Below are 22,553 nucleotides of genomic sequence, written 5' to 3'. Positions count from 1 at the left end.
CACAACAGTGCATTTTTACTAGGCTGGTTTAAGATTTGCAAATTAACAAGCCGCACTGTGATAGCCGGAAACCGCCATAGATTAGCTGGCTAACCTTATTAACGTTAGGTGGCTAGTTTGCCCTGAGTCCTAGTTAGCTAAATTAGCTATATTTAGCGTGTAGTTGGTGCCAGGTGCATCCGGCAGCTAGCTAGGCTGGCTGGTTTCAAATGAAGTGCATAACTATACGTGTCCTTGGTTAGCTAGCTATCAAAGTTGATATGCTACTTGTATACGTAGCTAGCTGTGAATGCTTTTCTGCTAATGCTTAATTAGTCAGCCCTTCAGCTAACTAGGGTCATTCTGTAACGTTTCAGCTACCGTTAGCTGTTAAATATTTGTTCATTACATGCGAGTTTTTGAAGTGGATAGTATCTGACATTTAACACTCACCTAACACTTTGATAAAAGTACAAACTATTCCCCGCAATCAGACGGTGCCTTGTAAACTGGGCCAGTCGGCTAAAACATTGCAGCATAATTCGGATAGACAACAGTCAGAGAAACCTTCGATCTTTACGGCGCCATGTTGTAATAGACAAATGCAATGGACGCCAGAGAGTCACGTAATAGATCATGAATTATGTGATTTATTTGATGTCAGGGGTATTTACTAAAATAAAATACTATTATTTTAAACTAACAACATATACAACATGTTTGACAAGTATGGTTTTGATTGATGTGTCATGTTTAGATCAGAAAGTCGATTAATCAGCCTGTTTGGATCAAGCCACTCCTTTCCTAGCTCTTGCGGAGTCCCCAGCCATGTTCGAGAGGCTCAAAACCGTAATGTATCATGGGTAATTGTGACTGACTGATCTCCAAATAATGAGTAGTTTAATTATAATGCAAGGTTCTTTGTAGATCAGTCAGTCGGCAGGCTCATGCACTGTCGAACAAGCCCCCTAACAACTGAATGTTCCGGTTGAAGGGGACTATGCATAGACCTATAGAGAAATACTTTTTCACGAGTATAAAAACACCTCCGTTCCGCCAGCAAGAACAAGACCTACACAATATACAAAAGTATGTGAACCCCCCTTCAAATGAATGGATTCAGCCATTTCAGCCTCACAGGTGTATAAAATCAAGCGCACAGCCAGGAAGACATCAGTGACGTTCAACGTGGCACTGTCATAGGATGCAACCTTTCCACAAGTCAGTTAGTCAAATGTCTCTCCTGGTCAACAAAATGCTGTTATTTTGAAGTGGAAACATCTAAGAGCAACAATGGCTTAGATGTGAAGTGGTACGCCACACAAGCTCACAGAACGGGATTGCCGAAGTGTGTAAAAATCATCTGTCCTCAATTGCAACAATTCATACTGAGTTCCAAACTCCCTCTAGAAGCAACGTCAGCACAAGAACTGTTCGTCAGGATCTTCATGAAATGGGTTTCTATGGCCAAACAGCCACACACAAGCCTAAGATCACCATGTGCAATGCCAAGCTTCGGCTGGAGTGGTGTAAAGCTTGCTGCCATTGGACTCTAGAGCAGTGGAAACTCATTCTCTGGAGTGATATCACGCTTCACCATCTGGCAGTCCAAAGGACAAAACCAAGTTTTGGCAGATGCCAGAAGAACGATACCTGCCCCAATGCATAGTGCCAACTGTAAAGTTTGGTGGAGGAGGAATAATGGCCTGGGGCTGTATTTCATGGTTCGGGCTAGGTCCCTTAATTCCAGTGAAGGAAAATCTTAACGCTACAGCATAAAATGACATTCTAGACGATCCTGTGCATTCAACTTTGTGACAACAGTTTGGGGAAAGCCTTTTTCAGTTATAGCATGACAATGACCCCGTGCACAAAGCAAGATCCATACAGAAAGGGTTTGTCACGATCGGTGTGGAAGAACTTGACTGGCCTACAGAGAGCCCTGAACTCAAGCCCATCGAACACCTTTGGGGTATACTGGAACGCTGGCTCCAAGCCAGGCCTCAGTGCCCGACCTCACTAATGCTCTTGTGGCTGAATTGGAGTCCCCGCAGCAATGGACCAACATCTAGTTACAGCAGCAAAGGGGGGACCAGCTCCATATTAATGCCCATGATTTTGGAATGAGATGTTCGACAAGCACATACTTTTAATAATGTATAACAGTTCAGAACCACAGCAGGTAGCAGAAAAGTATGATCTTATTTCAATAATAATCCTGCAAAAAAAAATCATTAGAAACAATAAACTTCAAACGAAAATATTTCTACAGCAATAGTTCTACAGCAAAGGGGGACAAACTTCATATTAATGCCCATGATTTTGGAATGAGATGTTCGACGAGGAGGTGTCCACATATGTTTGGTCATTTAGTATAGCAAGAATAACAGATGAGCAGCGACACTCCTCTCGGTGTAAACTCTGTGGATTTGGAAAGCTGAAGTTCTCCTGAGTAGAAAATACCCCACTTTTACAGCGACACAATGTACAGATCATTTTCTATGGTACAATGTGCAATATGCAAAAAACTATTGGATTTAAGTTGATGAGTCACTCTATAAGGGTCGCCAAATGAGCAGCTACACTCCTCTGGGTGTAAACTCTGGATTTGGAAACTAGAACTAGTCCTGAGCAGTAGCGGTGCATGGGTAAAATCACTCAGGAAGCCAAGCAAAGCCAGTAAACAAGCCTTATTACAAACTATTGTCATAATTGCATTGTTTGCTACATAACTTATCGGTTTATACCCCACTGTGATATACAATAAGGCCATGACAACAAAAAGACAGTCACACAGTGGTCGAATAAATGCAACTACGCATACGTTTGGTTCATCACAAAACCGGTGAAGTCCACAAAGCATACGTTACATACAAACAGTTATCACCTGCAGCATGGTCAAGCAAGTTAATGTTTTTGACAGTTTACTAAACAAGTAATGATTTAGAACCACAGAGTTACCGCAAGTCATCACAAAGACAACAGGAGCACTGCTATTCCAGCACCATTTCAACTTAAACATCATCAAATAAACAAGGCTAAATATGCTTAGTTTAATACAGTGAAAACAACTTTAAGATGGCAACAAAAAATGTTGTCCAATCAATATTGCTAAATATGTGGCTGTCCATGGTACTGATTTCTGTGTGTGCGTGCATGCACGCACAAGTAAAACAAAAAATGTTGACTCACCCTACTACTTGAACGCCAATGCCCTCCTCTCTTTCATGTTGGCAAAATGGTCTATGGCTCATACAGTACACTTTTAGTTTTTGTTGAGGCTACCTAGCTAAAATGCTTGCTAACATGACTTTCTTGCATGGGTAACAATGAACCAGCTAAGCCAAGCTAGTCAGTTAATGAGAGCCTAGCTAATTTTCACCCAACATCAGACACCCCCTAACTTCGGACACTCTCTAGTGGTTAGGGGATTAAATAACCTTGAGCTCAATATTTAAGTGGACTGGAAAATAACGGTAAGTTTTGCGACTAAAGATACCCTTCTAGCTAGCTGACCACCGATTTTCATTGCAATTTATGTAAGTTAGGTTTTAAGAGTTTTTTTTAAAAGTGAGACACTGTATATAGTAAAATACAACTGCCGACAGACCACAAATAATTTAATATCCAACTTTTTACCTCTAAAATACAGCTAACGGATTTTAGGCAATATATTATTTTGTAAACCGGAATACTACCCAACTAGTCAAATATTCAGTAAACACTTCGGATATGAGGTTGGGGTCTCTTTTTTTTAAACAAAATTAAATGAATATATCTTGTAATTGAACAAAATAGTAAGGTGGCCAATAACTGGGGACTGTATGCCGATAATACTGGATGTATTTATTTTTCTTAACTACTTAACAAAAAGCTGATAGTAGTAGTATTTCCACTGAAATGTCAAACATGCTAATTGCTAACCCATTAGCTAACATTTTTACAACACCAATAATCACAAAACATTGATGGCAGAAACAGACTCTCTGAAAATGATTGTTCGCAAAGAAAGTGATTTGATTGGTCTGAAGCCAAATCCAAACTGGCCTCCCTTGGGGGGCGTTTTAATGCAGCAGGACAACCTACAGTTGATCTCAGCTCAACGCTGATTGGCTAATTGTTTTATTTATTTATCTTTCAAGGGAGGCTAAATGCTTGCTGGCATCAATCAATCAAATGCTACTACATGTTATAATATTTAGGTCCAGACAGCGTCAGATACATGGGCAACACATACTGAGACAGAGGGGCGCTGTTTCCTTCGTTCGGTTTTACTGCTGCGACACAACGTACATATACTTTTGTACAGCGCAATAAATGATTCTACAAGGTATCGAAATCGTTCTACAGGGATGCTGGCTCATGTTGACGCCAATGCTTATCACAGTTGTGTCAATTTGGCTGGATGTCCTTTGGGTGGTGGACCATTCTTGATACTCACAGAACTGTTGAGCGTGAAAAGGGCATTAGCATTACAGTTCTTGACACACTCAAACAGGTGCGCCTGGCACCACATACTACACCGTTCAAAAGCACTTCAATCGTTTGTCTTGCCCATACACCCTCTGGCAATTGTATCAAGGCTTAAAAATCCTTCTTTAATCCGTCTCCTCCCCATCAACTACACTGATTGGCGTGGATTTTACATCAAAGGGATCATAGCTGGTCAGTCTATGTCCGTTTTTTGTACACTCAGTGTACATTCCTCATTTGCACAAGATTACTACTAGGCCAATTTTTCCTTCTTGCAACGCAATAGTTAAACCACTATAAACTGCATACGCATGGTCTGAAAGTTTGCAGGAGGATAAGCACACTCTCACGTCAATTTCAGTTTTTATAAATGCCAACATTTGCATAAACTGGCGCACGCATGTTCTAGGGAATTGTTGTGTGCATTCGCAACGTTTAAAAATCAGGTGAGCTAATTAAGGCCTACAACCAAATTGTGAAACCTCCGGGGTCCACGAGGAGAAGTTTCATAATCACTGGCCTATTGCAACAGTATCCTTTTAAAATTCCAATGTCAAATAGTTTGCGAAATGTTTTAACCCATATACGAATCGAAAAAAATAGTTGTTCCTATCCCTGCAATGTGTGTGGGTGCTTTATGCTTACATGACCAGTAGAGGGAACAACAGACTCATATTTATCGATCCCAGCGATGGGTGAATGCGCAGGCCTTGTCTCTGTGGATCTTTTTTCTTTTGTCTCTGAAAAGTTCATCATAATACAGCATGAGCAATTTAAATTAAACCAGCTTCCAATGGTTGAATTTCAGAGTAAATGTGTAATTTCTCCTAATGTCAGTATAGGCATCATTAGGGATCTATGCTCTTCTTTTCACAAGATTGATTAGCGATAAACTACTAACTCTGGATCACAGACATTGTTTTTATTGAAGTGATTTTTTTTTTACTACAACATAATCACCTATCAGATCATTCACACAGCATTTCCTAGTAAAAGGTGTGTAAATCCAGCGGCTCTTGTAATCTTTCTGTTTCTCTGCGCGGTGTGTGCGCTTCAGCTGCTCATGGGAAATTCCTCAACTCTGAACTATCTCTCTGTTTTGTTTGCATTGTGAGGAAAAGCGAACCAACCACTACGAGGACGAGATTTATGAGATCCGGGTCGCGCCTCCCTCAAAACCCTGTGTGTCACAGTAAAAACGTTTTAATGTAATCGGCTCAGGCAGTCATTTATTTCAGTGTCCAAGATCACTGAAAGGCAAAACGGACACTGCAAGACTCCAGTATAACGCCATAAACTACAATGGATTATTCAACCAATGACAGCAAATCAACCAGCAAGAATAAAGTGGTGGCTGTGGTGGGAGGTGGTTTGGTAAGAAGTCAACATGGAAGTGTGAATAATGTAAACAGGCTGCTGATATTTGCTGTAATGAAAAATTGTTAATGTTGTGACAAGGTTATCTAATCTATGTGTAATCTATTAATAAGATATAAATGAAATCTATTTAAGTGTAATCTGAGCCTTGTTTTCTTGAGGTTATAGGACCATTTTTGGCTTTGCCAATTTGCTAAACTGCAGATGGCCCCATTGACTCAATAGGTTTGATGGTGAAAAAGGCAGGTCTGAGCTAACAGTATTTTGGTTGTAAACAAACAGTATCATTTTTTAATACTTTCCTTGCAGGCCTCTTAAAGCAATATCATGTAAGGAAGAGTACAGCCTAACAGTAATTGACACTTTAAACTACTTGGTCCTTGTTGTAGCCTACCATTGACAAAGCAAAGTGCCTTAAGGTCAATATGACTGTTTTGATCTCTTCCTTTGATATTGCTGTGCAGCAACCATGTACATTTTTTAAAATCCATTTCCATTTTCATCACAAGTGATAAAAATGAAAATAGATGCTGCCTGCACCATGAACTAATGCAAAAACATGCAAATCCTTTAACAGACTCAATCAACCCTCTCTCAGGTCGGCGCCTTGAATGCCTGCTACTTTGCAAAAAGAGGTTTTCAAGTAGAGGTCTTTGAATCTCGAGAAGGTAAACACTTGATTACACAACATATAAAGTGCTTCCTCTTATTTTGAACAGCTACACAGTAGTCCATCTATTTTTGGAAGTATGCACTGCATGCAGTCATTAGTCATTACAATATTCCTAACAACAAAGCACAATCCCCGCTAGCAATGAGCAATTGGCCCAGAAGCGGCCCTCTTCCGGTAGGTCGGAACTGATTGAATCGGCCCGGAATCGGGTGTCGGACTCGGCCTGGAATCACAATGAATGACTGTCCAGAATCGGCCCAAGTACATCGGGCCGACTTTGCCGGTATCTTTCCAGAATCCCCCCCAGAAGCGGCCCAATGCAAATTGAAATAAATGTTTACAAAATTAGCCGATTTTAGAAATTTGAAATATTACTATTCTAAATGTTATACATACAAATTATACCCATCCACAAAAAAAAACATTTTGTGTCGGAGGAAACACCATACACCTGGTGACCGTGTCATCGTGCATGCGCCTGGCCCGCCACAGGAGTCGCTACAGCGCGATTGTGCGCTGCCTCATGGGTCTCCCGAATGTGGCCGGTATGGTTCTCGTACCAGCATCTGTAATAAATGCAGTTTGCACTGCGATGCAGGGTCTTAGACCGCTGAGCCCCTCAGGAGGCTCCATCCACAAAGTTTTTAATGCTTATCAATTGCCTTGCACAGAGTATCAAAATACTAAAATACTACACAGGACTCTTAAAGTATTTCATTTAAACAATCATTTTATTTTTTGATCACAGAAACAATGAGAAAATAAGGACAAATAAATAATGAAATGTTAATTACATAATGCAGCCAGATAACTCACACCGGAATCGGCCCGAACTCAATCCCCACATCCTAGCCATAAGTAATACTGCCGAAGGCGGCCCATTCTCGGGCCACATGACGTCGACCGAGTCTGACTCTCAGCCGAGTGCCCCGACGCTCAGCCAGAATCGTCCCAGATCCACTGTGCTAGCTGGGATGGCTTCTGTCCTGATAGCAATCAAACAGCAATCTAAACATGTATTTCAATATAAGTTATGATTGGCATATGACACTGGTTTCACAAGCATTCATCAGATGCAGTTAAATTACATTTGGATTGACTAGTAGCTTGTGTATGTTAGACTTGAGTATCATCATACCTGAATGTTTGATCTCTCCATCTCTGATCCTGACCAGATATCCGCGAAGCCAAAATAGTCAAGGGAAGAAGCATCAATCTAGCTCTATCTCACAGGGGTCGCCAGGCATTGAAACAAGTGGGAATGGAAGACACGGTATGTTGTTCTGTTTTGTCCTTCTTGGCTACCACTGTGGGAAATTGAATTCCTAGTCTCAACAGCACGTAAGCAATGAAAACTGAACCAGGCAGTTGCTCTTTGTTGTTATCTTACAGTATTCGTAATGATGAAATATTCAAAGTGCCCATGCCCCCTGGGATGAGAGCCTGGGCTTTGCCAGCTTTTCAAGTAAACCTTCAAGGGCAGTCATGATGAGGACAGAATGAACTTAGGTAGCCCATATTTAGAGCCAAGAATATCCACTTTCCTGAACTATGGCCGAACGGATAGATGTGTTTTAAATGTTTTGCCAATTGTTGTTGCTAGAGAACTATATAATGACGCCAGAGGAGATGGCTGATGTTTGACGGGCTCCAAACCAACTGTGCTATTTTGTTTGGTTTTTCGCATTGTTTGTAACTTATTTTGCAACTTATTTTGTACATAATGTTGCTGCTACCATCTCTTATGACCAAAAATAACTTCTGGACACCAGAACAGCAATTTCTCACCTCAAACAGGACAAAGATTTTTTCTTTAATGAGTCTGATGTAAAGGATATACTGCTTTATCGGGAACGGGCCCAAATCCCCGTCATTTGCATGAAGAAAAGACGGAGAAAAAGGGGGTGGAGGTTAGGCTGCCTTCTGAGAATCTGTAGGCGAGTGAATGAACCTCCACTACCATCTTTTCTATTAGCCAACGTGCAATCTTTGGAAAACGAAATTAATGATATACGATCAAGACCATCCTACCAACGGGACATTAAAAACTGTAATATCTTATGTTTCACCGAGTCGGGGCTGAACGACGACACGGATAATATAGACCTGGCGGGATTTTCCATGCATCGGCGGGACAGAGAAGCTACGTTTGGTAAGACCAGGCGTGTGGGTGTATGTCTATTTGTCAATAACAACTGGTGCGCAATGTAGACCACACTATCTACCAAGAGAGTTCTCATCCATATTATTCGTAGCCGTCTATTTATTCGTAGCCGTCTATTTATCATCACAAACCAATGCTGACACTAAGACCGCACTCAACGAGCTGTATAAGACAATAAGCAAACAAGAAAATGCTCATCCAGAAGCGGCGCTCCTAGTTGCCGGGGACTTTAATACTTAAATCCATTTTACCTCATTTCTACCAGCATGTCACATGTGCAACCAGAGGAAAAAAAACATAGACCACCTTTACTCCACATACAGAGATGCATTCAAAGCTCTCCCTCGCCTACCATTTGGCAAATCTGAACATAATTCTATCCTCCTGATTCCTGCTTACAAGCGAAAACTAAAGAAGGAAGTACCCGTGACTCGCTCAATACGGAAGTGGTCAGATGACGCGGATGCTACGCTACAGGACTGCTTTGCTAGCACAGACTGGAATATGTTCCTGGAGTCATCCAATGGCATTGAGGAGTATACCACCTCAGTCATCGGCTTCATTAATAAGTGCATCGACGATGTCGTCCCCACAGTGACCGTATGTACCTATCCCAACCAGAAGCCATGGATTTGCAGGCAACACCGGCATCGAGCTAACGGTTAGAGCTGCCGCTTTCAAGGAGCGGGACACTAATCCGGACGCTTATAAGAAATCCCTCCATGCCCTCAGACGAACCATCAAACAAGCAAAGCGTCAATGCAGGATTAAGACTGAATCCTACTACACCGGCACTGACGCTCATCTGATGTGGCAGGACTTGAAAACTATTAAGGACTACAAAGGGAAACCCAGACGTGAGCTGCCTAGTGACGCGAGCTTATCAGACAAGCTAAATGCCTTTTATGCTCGCTTCGAGGCAAGCAACACTGAAGCATACATGAGAGCACCAGCTGTTCCGGACGACTGTGAGATAACCAACTGGCAAGTGTCTTCACTGACCTATTCAACCTCTCCCTGACCGAGTCTGTAACACCTACATGTTTCAAGCAGACCACCATAGTCCCTGTGCCCAAGGAAGCGAAGGTAACCTGCCTAAATTATTACCACCCTGTAGCACTCTGTTGGTAGGAAAGGTTGGTCATGGCTCACATCAACAGCATCATCCCGGATATCGTAGGCCCACTCCAATTCACATACCGCCCCAACAAATCCGCAGTCTCAATCGCACTCCACACTGGGGGCAAGCTTCCTGCCATCCAGGACCTAAATACTAGGTTATGTCAATGGAAAGTCCCCCAAAAATTGTCAAAGACTCCAGTCACCCATAGACAGTTCTCTCGGCTACCGTATGGCAAGAGGTACCGAGCGCCAAGTTTAGGACCAACAGGCTCCTTAACAGTTTCTACCCCCAAGCCATAAGACTGTTGAACAATTAATCAAATGGCCACCTGGACAATTTACATTGACCCCCCCCCCCACACACACACACACTCGCTGTTTATTATCTACGATATGCTGTCACTTTACCCCTAACTACAAATTACTTCAACTAATCTGTATCCATGCAAATTGACTCGGTACCAGTACCCCCTGTGTATATAGCCTCGTTAATGTTATTTTATTGTTTCTTTTTATGATTTTTTACTTTAGTTTATTTGGTAAATATTTTCTTAACTCTTTCTTGAACTGCATTGTTGGTTAAGGGATGGTTTTGGCGCATGTGACAAAGTTTGATTTGATTTAGTGCTGGATTCCTTTTTCAATATGCTTGTCTTCATCATGTCATCATGTTATTACACATGTTATACACTGACAATGTAATTCCATGAGCAGATCTGACCAGTTGGATTTCTTCTCTAGATTGTCTCCAAAGGAATCCCCATGCATTCCAGAATGATCCACTCCTTGAATGGGACACAGTCCCCCATTCCTTATGGCAAGAAAGGACAGGTAACTCTGCTGATGCAACGCCTAGACACACCACACTGTAACTCCCATTCGATAGATTAAGAATTAATTCTCCACGCAAGACAAAGTATGACCATTACCTTGTAGCACAGTAGTCTGTCAGCCTTTTGTATTATTTATGTATAATTACAGTTTCTTAAATACATCATTGAGTACGGTAACATGCACAAAATGATACGATTATTATGAATAGTCAGATTAATATAATAGTTTGATTTAAAACGTTTACATGCTTTGCAAGAAGAATGATTCCCCTAATAATCCTGTTTACATGGAAACATCTGAAATCAGACTACCCGATGGGACTTTGATAAATGTAGAAAATCAGCAATCAAAACACACGTTCTAACACAGCGACCATGTTATTTTTGTGAAAACTATTTGATTCTGAGTTCGGACATATAAAGTTTGTATGTGAAAACTAATTCTAAGATGCATACATTCAGTTTTTCCGAACTCACTTCACTTGCGCAAAAGAACCTTCATTCTTGAATTGGAGTGGCATTTGCGTCCCTTGCCTTTGCAACCATAAAAATCATGGTTGCAAAGGCAAGAGATGCAAATGTCACTTCACCACTTTAGCAGACTTTCATCATAGAAAGTGCATTGAGACGCAAACAATGGTCAATGGCCTTAGATTTACTGAATCAACAGGACCTCTTCCATCCCAAAGGGACTCTGTTAATCATTACACTTCTTTGCAACAAGGAGCAAAGGGAATGAGGTTTGTGTGATTCATCATCTCAAAAATCCCCTAAACAAAGCAGGCCTTTATTTAAATCCCAGAATACTTGATGTAATTTCATTTCAAATTAACACCTATTTTACAGTACCAGTCAAAAGTTTTGACACACCTTCTCATTCCAGGGTTTTTCTTTATTTTTACTATTTTCTACATTGTAGAATAATAGTGAAGACATCAACTATGAAATAACACATATGGAATCATGTAGTAACCTAAAAGTGTTAAACAAATCAAAATCTATTTTATATTTGAGATTCTTCAAAGTAGCCACCCTTTGCCTTGATGACAGTTTTGCACACGCTTGGAATTCTCTCAACCAGCTTCATGAGGTAGTCACCTGGAATGCATTTCAATTAACATGTGTGCCTTGTTAAAAGTTCATTTGTGGAATTTCTTTCCTTCTTAATGTGTTTGAGCACCAAAATGCACAACTTCATTTTTATGCTGATGATACTGTAATTTACTGTTGTGCCTCGTCTCTTACAAAAGCTTTCCAGAACATGCAAACTGCTTTTTATACTGTTCAACATACCTTGTGTCAATTGAAGCTTATCCTCAATACTGACAAAACTAAACTAATGGTGTTTTCTAATGCAAGAAATAGACCTCTGAACCTTTCACTTATTACTACCTGTCAGGACAAGGAGATTGAGGTTGTAACCTCATAAAAATATCTTGGAATTTTAATTGATGACGGCCTCTCTTTTAAATTGCATATTCAATAACTTACAGAAAAATTGAAGCTGAAATTGGGATTTTATTTTAGGAATAAGGCCTGTTTTTCTTTTGAAGCCAAAAGGAAGCTAGTATCAGCTTCATTTATGCCTTTACTAGACTATGGGGATATTTTATATATGAATGCTTCCGCTCAGTGTTTGAGATCAATTGACACTCTTTACCATGGCACTTTGAGATTTATATTATACTGCAAAACCCATACGCACCACTGCACTTTGTATACCAGGGTTGGCTGGCCTTCTCTAGTCACTCGTAGGCTCAGTCACTGGTATACTTTTATTTACAAAGCCATTTTGGGTTTACTACCTTTTAATTTGTGCATTTTTATTGTTCAGAAATGTGGTGGCTACTCTCTTCGTTCGCTGGACTTTATCCTGCTAACTGTTCCAAATGTCCGAACTGAATTTGGTAAAAGGGCTTTTATGTACTCCATCGTCTTAGAACACCTTACAAAATACTTTTAAACTGGAAGAACTTGTCCCGATTGGTGTTTTTAAATCACTGATGAAGGATTTTGAGGCTGATTCCCTGACCTGTCAATGTTTTTAATTTGCTGTTTTATACTCTTGTGAATGCAATGGTTTTTATTAGATTACTTAGTTTTTCATGTCTGTCTGTAATTTTTTTGTAATGACTTGGTGCGGCCTATCTTGGCCAGGGCATTCTTGAAAAATAGATTTTAATCTCAATGAGCCCTTTCTTGTTAAATAAAGGTTAAATAAATAAAATAAATAAATGAGTCAATCAGTTGTGTTGTGACAAGGAAGGGTGGTATACAGAAGATAGCCCTATTTGGTAAAAGACCAAGTCCATATTATGGCAAGAAAAGCTCAAATAATTTGTATTTATTTTTTATTTAACCTTTATTTAACTAGTCATTACTTTGAGACATAAAGTTCTGTCAAGTTTCTTCAAGTGTAGTCCCAAAAACCATCAAGCGCTGTGATGAAACTGGCTCTCACGAGGGCCGCCACATGAAAGGAAGGATAAGTTCATTAGAGTTACAAGCCTCAGAAATTGCAGCCCAAATAAATGCTTCACAGAGTTCAAGTAACAGACGCATCTAAACATCAAATGTTCAGAAGAGACTGCGTGAATCAGGCCTTCATGGTCAAATCGCTGCAAAGAAACTGCTACTAAAGGACACCAATTAGAAGAAGAGACTTGCTTGGGCCAAGAAACACGAGCAATGGACATTGGACTGGTGGAAGTCTGTCCTTTGGTCTGATGAGTCCAAATGTTTGATTTTTGGTTCCAACCCCTTGTCTTTGTGAGACGCAGAGTAGGTTAACAGATCTCCACATGTGTGGTTCCCACTGTGAAGCATGGAGGAGGAAGTGTGGGGGTGTTTTGCTGGTGAAACTGTCAGAGATTTATTTAGAATTCAAGGCACACTTAACCAGCATGGCTACCATAGCATTCTACAGCGATACACCATCCCATCTGGTTTGCGCTTAGTGGGACAATCATTTGTTTAAAAACAGGACAATGACCCAACACACCTCCAGGCTGTGTAAGGGCTATTTGACCAATAAGGAGAGTGATGGAGTGCTGCATCAGATGACCTGGCCTCCACAATCCCCCGACCTCAACTCAATTGAGATGGTTTGGGCTGAGTTGGACTGCAGAGTGAAGGAAAAGCAGCCAACAAGTGCTCCGTATATGTGAGAGCTCCTTCAAGACTGTTGGAAAAGCATTCCAAGTCAAGCTGGTTAAGAGAATGCCAAGAGTTTGTAAATCTGTCATCAAGGCAAAAGGTGGCTACTTTGAAGAATCTAAAATACTTGTTGATTTGTTTAACACTGTTTTGGTTACTACATGATTCCATATGTTATTTCATGGTTTTGATGTCTTCACTATTATCCTACAATGTAGAAGAGAAAAAAAAGAAATTACCCTTGAATGAGTAGGTGTGTCCAAACTTTTGACTGATACTGTAGGTTCTCACAGTGTGAATAGTCTGTTAAAGCTGGAATCGTTAATGGTGAAACTGCCACGTCCGTTTGCGATATTACAATAACATTGTTGTTGTTTTTTTTTGCTCTGACTTCATTGCACGTGTAATAGAACAGCAGCATATGTACTGCACTTTTTACAACAATGTGGGATGCTCCCCAGCTCTGCTTCGTCAAACAATAACAACGGCCATGGGGCAGCAGTGGTGCTTTTCCCCTTACTGCGGATTACATCTTTAAACCAATAATTGTTCATTTTCTTAATAGGTGTTAATTTGAGATGTAACCAGACCTGTGGTCAAATACTATCATTTTAAATACTTTAGCTTTGCTTGATTGAGCTTGCTTTGTGAAATGGAACCAATAGAAAAATTGCCAAAGTACAAACCGTGCCTACTTGGCACTCCATGCAGACTAAAGCAAATGCTTAAAGTATTTGAAAGAGTACAACTAGTATTTGAACTCGTGTCTACACTGGTCACAGTTGGCTGCTGAGGTCAAGGAGGGTCATAATACAGACCTGAAACAAAGCACATTGTACCTGTCACCCCACAGGTAAGTGTTATTTATTTTAGTTTGAGAGGAAGCTTTTTCATCTATTACAAAGCTTTTGACTTCAGACAATACTGTAAAATGTACACCAGCCCACTGTGACCATTGCAGACATTTTTTCAAATAGTATTTGCACTTTTTCAGATGTTTTAAGCGTTGGCCTCAGACTGCCTGGAGTGCCAGGTGCGTGATGTTTGCATTTCTGATTTTTTTTATTGGTACCATTTCAACAAGCAAGCTAAATCAAGCACAGATAAAAAAATTAAATGATAATATTTGAACACCTGTCTTGTCCTGTGTGGTGTAAACTTCCCAACATTGTCACATGTTTCCGTTTGGTTCTACCTATGATAGATGACATGAGCTGTAATTCCACCCCATATTAAAGGTGATGCTCAGCTCAGGACAGGTATCCTGCAATATGATGATGGAGGGGAGCCCTATTGTCTACACAGAGCTGTTGGGAGTTGTGTTTTAGAAAGGGGTTAACCTCTGTTCTATTCTGTCTTTAAAGAGGAACTATATTTAGGCAAATATCTTCATAGTAGCTCACTAAACTCAGTAATCCTTCATTAAGAGAAGTGGGAAGACAGGATGTTAGGGAAAAAATGTAGATGAGGAAAAAGTGAATAACAAATGAGAAGACACAATCAGACATATACTGTAAAAAAGTTATGGAAAATAATTAGGTGAGGTCGGCTAGGCAGAGAGTGGTGATGGATAGAGGGGTGGAGGGAGAAGACATGGTAGCTAATTCGAGAAGTATTTATTTCTTCCGTGGGAAAGAGAGGGATTTTATTCTACCAAATTGTTCATGTAGAAAGGACAAAAAAAGGGCACTTCCAATGGATGTTCCTCTAAATCAATTATCCCATCCACTCAACACTTCAAAAGATGATTTGAACCAAAGCTTACTCTAGCTATCAACTCAGTAATTCTTACTATACAATAGACAGACTCCCCGATCCCACTCACATTTCAGTCACTGAATGTTTTAAGACTCCCGAGCATTGCTTCTAAATGTATTTGAAATGTATTAATTGTTGACATTTTCATAAGTATTTTTTTTAATAAAAAAGTGGTAGTGTCAGTGTTACAGCGTCACATTATTCTGTGTAGTTGAGAGGTAATGTAACAGCCTGTTCTCTTTTCAGTACATCCTGTCTGTCGACAGAGCCAACCTCAACAAAGAACTGTTGTCAGGTAGGAGAATGAAAATCCTTATTCCCATAATGCCTGAGGGGTGTACTTCGATTGAAGAAAAATCTACTGGGTTTTCTAAAGCTTGCCAGCTTCAGTTAGATTCACATTCCAGTTTAGGCTTCATCCATACTACAACAGTGGCTATTGCTTGTCCTCCTGCCGCTAACTCTAGTAGGCTTGGAACTGTGCCTGGATGTCGCACATACCTAGTCGAACGCCAGACTCTTCATTGAGGCAATGCTGAAACATCTATCTATGGGCGAGTCAGTGCCACATTTGTAATTTATGCCGAAATCAAAATGAAAGAAAAGTTAGCTTGCAAATTCAGCAGGCTATGGTGTTAATTAGGCTTGTTGCGTCTTTATTGTATTACTTATTGTTAACGCCGTCTTTGGTGTGCTTATGAATGCACAAGCACCTTTTTTCCCACTCCTATAGATAAAATAATGATATTAAGTTATTCACAAGTTTTATGTGCATGAAGTTTCAAATGCATTATGTAACATTATGTAACATTATCATTTTTTGACACACAACAACACATTTGATTTATAAAATATTTTATTAGTCGTCGTCGTCAAATGAAGGGGATGATGACGCAATCTTTGCGAGACGGAGGAATCTGATTTCATTGGTCTAAGTTAGCCTGCCCGGGAGCATGTTAGTGCTGAAGGATTCGTTGCCATAGAAATTTACCTGGCTAAAAGGTGAGCCATTTTCGTGGTACCGGTTATCCAGAGTTGAACTCAGAGTTGACCGAAAGTTACCTCGCTAACTATGTATAGGGCTCTGGAGAGCTCATCAGATTCTCAATATTGTATGTGCTTATTGAAATGCAGTATGCTTATCCACTCATCTTGATTGGCAAATAGGTTCATCTTGTATTATCTGCCTGATGTCAATCTGCCATTTCTACAATAAAATAATATGGATTATTAAGATGAATATGAATAGTTTCTCTCACCTGATTACCGACAACGATGAGACGGCCTATAGGGAGGTCAGAGAACTGGCAGTGTGGTGCCAGGACAACAACCTCTCCCTCAATGTGAGCAAGACAAAGGAGGTGATCGTGGACTACAGGAAAGGGCGGGCCGACCAGGCCCCCATTAACATCGACGGGGCTGTAGTGGAGCGGGTCGAGAGTTTCAAGTTCCTTGGTGTCCACATCACCAACGAACTATCATGTCCAAACATACCAAGACAGTCGTGAATAGGGCATGACAAGACCTTTTCTCCCTCAGGAGACTGAAACATTTTGGCATGGGGCCCCAGATCCTCAAAAGGTTCTACAGCTGCACCATCGAGAGCATCCTGACCGGTTGCATCACCGCCTGGTATGGCATCTGATCGTAAAGCACTAAAGAGGGTAGTGCAAGTGGCCCAGTACATCACTGGGGCCAAGCTTCCTGCCATCCAGGACCTATATAATAGGTGGTGTCAGAGGAAAGCCCCAGTCACCCAATTTTTTGACTGTTTTCTCTGCTACCACATGGTAACTGGAGCACCAAGTCTAGGATTAAAAGGCTCCTCAACAGCTTCTACCCCCAATTCATAAAAATCGCCACCGGACAATATACATTGACCCCTCCCTGTAGGCTGTCTTGTCGTTGTTGGTAATCAAGCTTACCACTGTAGTGTCGTCTGCAAACTTGATGATTGAGTTGGAGGCATGCATGGCTGTGCAGTCATGGGTGAACAGGGAGTACAGGAGAGGGCTCAGAACGCACCCTTGTGGGGCCCCAGTGTTGAGGATCAGCGGGGTGGAGATGTTGTTACCTACCCTCACCATCTGGGGGCGGCCCGTCAGGAAGTCGACGACCCAGTTGCACAGGATGGAGTTGAGACCCAGGGTCTCGAGCTTAATGACGAGTTTGGAGGGTACTATGGTGTTAAATGCTGAGCTGTAGTCGATGAACAGCATTCTTACATAGGTATTCCTCTTGTCCAGATGGGTTAGGGCAGTGTGCAGTGTGATTGCGATTGCGTCGTCTGTGGACCTATTGGGGTGGAAAGCAAATTGGAGTGGGTCTAGGGTTTCAGGTTGGGTGGAGGTGATATGGGCCTTGACTAGTCTCTCAAAGCACTTCATGATGATGGAAGTGAGTGCTACGGGGCGATAGTCATTTAGCTCAGTTACCTTCACTTTCTTGGGAACAGGAACAATGGTGGCCCTCTTGAAGCATGTGGGAACAGCAGACTGGGATAAGGTTTGATTGAATATGTCCATAAACACACCAGCCAGCTGGTCTGCGCATGCTCTGAGGACGCGGCTGGGGATGCCATCTAGGCCGGCAGCCTTTCGAGGGTTAACACGTTTAAATGTTTTACTCACATTGGCTGCAGTGAAGGAGAGCCCGCAGGTTTTGTTAGCGGGCCGTGTCAGTGGCACTGTGTTGTGTGTCAGTGGCACTGTGTTGTCCTCAAAGCGAGCAAAGAAGTTGTTTAGTTTTTCTGGGAGCAAGACATCGTGGTCCGCGACGGGGCTGGTTTTCCTTTTGTAGTCCGTGATTGACTGTAGACCCTGCCACATACCTCTCGTGTCTGAGCCATTGAATTGCGACTCTATTTAGTCTCTATACTGACGCTTAGCTTGTTTGATTACCTTGTGGAGGGAATAGCTACACTGTTTGCATTCGGTCATGTTTCCGGTCACCTTGCCCTGATTAGAAGCAGTGGTTTGCGCTTTCAGTTTTGCGCGAATGCTGCGATCAATCCACAGTGTTGGACGGTGTATACCATGTTTATCCTGTACAACAAATAAACTTGAGATGTAAGGTATTTTTTGAGGCCTAAAAATATGCTAAATGAAGCTCCACAGCCTTGGGGTAGAGATAATAGGTTAGTGAGAGCATGATTCGTCTGACTAATGAGACACATAGCGGTTTCTCTTATGGGTTTTCTAATAGTCCATATCAGGGATGGGCAACTGGCAGCGTCCCTCCTTTTGAAGTTCCCCCTGATCAGTCTGGGTCTGAACTTACTGTTGCCAGTTAGAATAGTAGATTAGACAAGGTGCAATTTAGAAATTTGGTTGTGAATCAGCAGTTTTTCTCTTGTTATGTCAGTCACTGATAGTCAGTCGATTAGCCCATGTCGGCTTACATGTTTTAGATAGCTGGTCACTAAACTAATTTAGCAATATAAACTTGTTATCGTAGTCGATGGCGGCCCCAGTAGATTTTTTTGATCAGTCTCACTCAAATATCATATTAAAAACTGCAAACATTTCTCTCCACACTATTGCAAAATGTGTAAAATTGCATGAAATCTGCTATATAATTGTGAAATCTTCTCTCCGCCCCATTGCAAAATGTGTAGAATTGCACGGAATTAACAAAAAATGGTCCCCCAACCCCCCTAAGAACAGCCCTTAGCCATAGTATATTGGCCATATACCATATCCCCTCGTGCCTTATTGCTTAAATGTAGTCAATTCTTGCCTCCCCTTTTTTTGTAAGGTTTTGCCCCATGTTTGCTGTGTCATGTAAGTCTGTTTTTGTAATGTGTTGTTCTGTAACTGCAGCGGCAGAGACGTATTCAACCACAAAGCTGAACTTCGCCCACAAACTACTCAACTGGAGCACTGAAACAGGAGCAATGACCTTTCTCAGGTAAATAGTTAGTAATCACACGGACACACATGCACACGCACACACACACACACACACACACACACACACACACACACACACACACACACACACACACACACACACACACACACACACACACACACACACACACACTCACATTCTCTCTCTATATATATCTCCCTCTCTTTCTAAAGTGCTCTCTAAAGTTGCCTTGCTCTTGTTTTATTGTTTTTGGTTGGACTTTGTTCCTGCATTTAATTGCATGTGGCCTAGTGTGTGTCCAATGCCATATGTGTCATAGGGTCATACAGTGCCTTGCGAAAGTATTCGGCCCCCTTGAACTTTGCGACCTTTTGCCACATTTCAGGCTTCAAACATAAAGATATAAAACTGTATTTTGTGAAGAATCAACAACAAGTGGGACACAATCATGAAGTGGAACAACATTTATTGGATATTTCAAACTTTTTTAACAAATCAAAAACTGACAAATTGGACGTGCAAAATTATTCAGCCCCTTTACTTTCAGTGCAGCAAACTCTCTCCAGAAGTTCAGTGAGGATCTCTGAATGATCCAATGTTGACCTAAATGATGATAAATACAATCCACCTGTGTGTAATCAAGTCTCCGTATAAATGCACCTGCACTGTGATAGTCTCAGAGGTCCGTTAAAAGCGCAGAGAGCATCACGAAGAACAAGGAACACACCAGGCAGGTCCGAGATACTGTTGTGAAGAAGTTTAAAGCCGGATTTGGATACAAAAAGATTTCCCAAGCTTTAAACATCCCAAGGAGCACTGTGCAAGCGATAATATTGAAATGGAAGGAGTATCAGACCACTGCAAATCTACCAAGACCTGGCCGTCCCTCTAAACTTTCAGCTCATACAAGGAGAAGACTGATCAGAGATGCAGCCAAGAGGCCCATGATCACTCTGGATGAACTGCAGAGATCTACAGCTGAGGTGGGAGACTCTGTCCATAGGACAACAATCAGTCGTATATTGCACAAATCTGGCCTTTATGGAAGAGTGGCAAGAAGAAAGCCATTTCTTAAAGATATCCATAAAAAAGTGTTGTTTAAAGTTTGCCACAAGCCACCTGGGAGACACACCAAACATGTGGAAGAAGGTGCTCTGGTCAGATGAAACCAAAATTGAACTTTTTGGCAACAATGCAAAACGTTATGTTTGGCGTAAAAGCAACACAGCTCATCACCCTGAACACACCATCCCCACTGTCAAACATGGTGGTGGCAGCATCCTGGTTTGGGCCTGCTTTTCTTCAGCAGGGACAGGGAAGATGGTTAAAATTGATGGGAAGATGGATGGAGCCAAATACAGGACCATTCTGGAAGAAAACCTGATGGAGTCTGCAAAAGACCTGAGACTGGGACGGAGATTTGTCTTCCAACAAGACAATGATCCAAAACATAAAGCAAAATCTACAATGGAATGGTTCAAAAATAAACATATCCAGGTGTTAGAATGGCCAAGTCAAAGTCCAGACCTGAATCCAATCGAGAATCTGTGGAAAGAACTGAAAACTGCTGTTCACAAATGCTCTCCATCCAACCTCATTGAGCTCGAGCTGTTTTGCAAGAAGGAATGGGAAAAAATTTCAGTCTCTCAATGTGCAAAACTGATAGAGACATACCCCAAGCGACTTACAGCTGTAATCGCAGCAAAAGGTGGCGCTACAAAGTATTAACATAAGGGGGCTGAATAATTTTGCACGCCCAATTTTTCAGTTTTTGATTTGTTAAAAAAGTTTGAAATATCCAATAAATGTCGTTCCACTTCATGATTGTGTCCCACTTGTTGTTGATTCTTCACAAAAAAAATACAGTTTTATATCTTTATGTTTGAAGCCTGAAATGTGGCAAAAGGTTGCAAAGTTCAAGGGGGCCGAATACTTTCGCAAGGCACTGTAATATACGTGTTGCTTTTAAGCCTCCATGCATAACTTTTTTTATTGATCTGAAATTGGGTGGCCTTGAGGTAATTGTGTCATACAATTTACAACCAAATTAGCAGTAAAACCTCCCTACCGCTGTGAGAATTAGCACTGCCGCACATTGAATTATTAATTTAGGGCTTATTCACTAACATTCTACCTATTTAAAATTAATTATAAACTGACAACTTTATTGACATTGAAGTTTTTAAATGATCACATTTAATTCAATGATGTTGGTGGTACTGTATGGTGTGTCTTAGGGCTGATGGTGCAAAGGAGGAGATCCAGGCAGACTTGATTGTGGGGTGTGATGGAGCATTCTCTGCCATTCGGAAACAGTTCCTCCGTCAGAGCCGTTTCAACTTCAGTCAGACCTACATCCCCCATGGGTACCTGGAGCTCACCATGCCCCCCATCAATGGAGAGGTTGGTCCTCTGATGCTCAGAACATGGCACAGGATCAGATCAGGGGCCATATTCAAAAAAAGTTTTGGAGTAGCAGTGCTAGGATCAGTTTTGCCTTTTAGATAATAATGAATAAAATTATATGGACAGAGGGGACCTGATCCTAGATCAGCACTCCTATTCTAAGTCATTTTTTTGAATACAGCCCATGTTTCAAATAGTTTTAAATGTTCTTTCAAATACTTAAGCTACACTTCAATGAGCTTTACTGGTGCAATGGAACCAATGCTATAGTCCCAAAAGTGTATTCCCCACCCATCCGCCACACCAGTCAGGCTCAATCAAACATTAAAAGTATTTGAAATGAAATACTATTTGAACCTAAATCTGAACTGATATGTTTTTATAGTTCATTGTATCAACAGGAAAAAGTCTCTGCACACTACCAGTCAGATGCACATTTATTTTAATAACTTATGTTTCTGTCAGTCAACCTTGATCAGAGAATGTTCATTGTATCAACATAGTATTTCATAGGGTATCAGGTGTCATCTCGTTTGTTGATCAACTTTTGGTTAATGCAATGCTACTGTGTCTGTTGTGTATAATGTGTTTATCTTCTTTATGCTGTTATAATGCCGTCATTTCTTTTACTTTGCTCCCAGTTTGCCATGAAGCCTAATTATCTGCACATATGGCCACGCAACACATTCATGATGATTGCTCTGCCCAACTTGGTGAGTATAAATAGAACACCGTGTTT

The 22,553-nt window shown here is 41.1% G+C and overlaps 2 protein-coding genes across 6 annotated transcripts in view; one reads left to right on the top strand and one right to left on the bottom strand.

Annotated features, from left to right (window-relative positions):
- The window catches only part of LOC112252932 (insulin-degrading enzyme-like), a 44,253-nt gene extending 38,756 nt beyond the window's left edge, over positions 1–5,497 (bottom strand). For 2 of the 3 annotated variants that reach the window (XM_042322979.1, XM_042322980.1), the window contains exon 1: positions 433–583. In XM_042322979.1, the coding sequence (XP_042178913.1) occupies positions 433–518 (86 nt within the window). In that variant the 5' untranslated portion in view covers positions 519–583. Of the gene's footprint in view, positions 1–432; positions 584–5,097; positions 5,193–5,412 lie in introns of those variants that run through there. The other variant, XM_042322981.1, reaches the window with a different exon arrangement.
- A 74-nt stretch (positions 5,498–5,571) lies between these two features.
- Positions 5,572–22,553, top strand: part of LOC112252917 (kynurenine 3-monooxygenase) — a 36,937-nt gene continuing 19,955 nt past the window's right edge. For 2 of the 3 annotated variants that reach the window (XM_024424619.2, XM_024424637.2), the window contains exons 1-8: positions 5,572–5,826; positions 6,407–6,497; positions 7,678–7,775; positions 10,530–10,619; positions 15,782–15,830; positions 19,357–19,444; positions 21,646–21,811; positions 22,456–22,527. In XM_024424619.2, the coding sequence (XP_024280387.1) occupies positions 5,755–5,826; positions 6,407–6,497; positions 7,678–7,775; positions 10,530–10,619; positions 15,782–15,830; positions 19,357–19,444; positions 21,646–21,811; positions 22,456–22,527 (726 nt within the window). In that variant the 5' untranslated portion in view covers positions 5,572–5,754. The remainder of the gene's footprint in view (positions 5,827–6,406; positions 6,498–7,677; positions 7,776–10,529; positions 10,620–15,781; positions 15,831–19,356; positions 19,445–21,645; positions 21,812–22,455; positions 22,528–22,553) is intronic. The other variant, XM_024424628.2, reaches the window with a different exon arrangement.

Source organism: Oncorhynchus tshawytscha, linkage group LG01, assembly GCF_018296145.1.
Source record: "Oncorhynchus tshawytscha isolate Ot180627B linkage group LG01, Otsh_v2.0, whole genome shotgun sequence".
Classification (NCBI taxonomy): Eukaryota; Metazoa; Chordata; class Actinopteri; order Salmoniformes; family Salmonidae; genus Oncorhynchus; species Oncorhynchus tshawytscha.
This window is presented reverse-complemented; position numbering and strand designations above follow the sequence as displayed.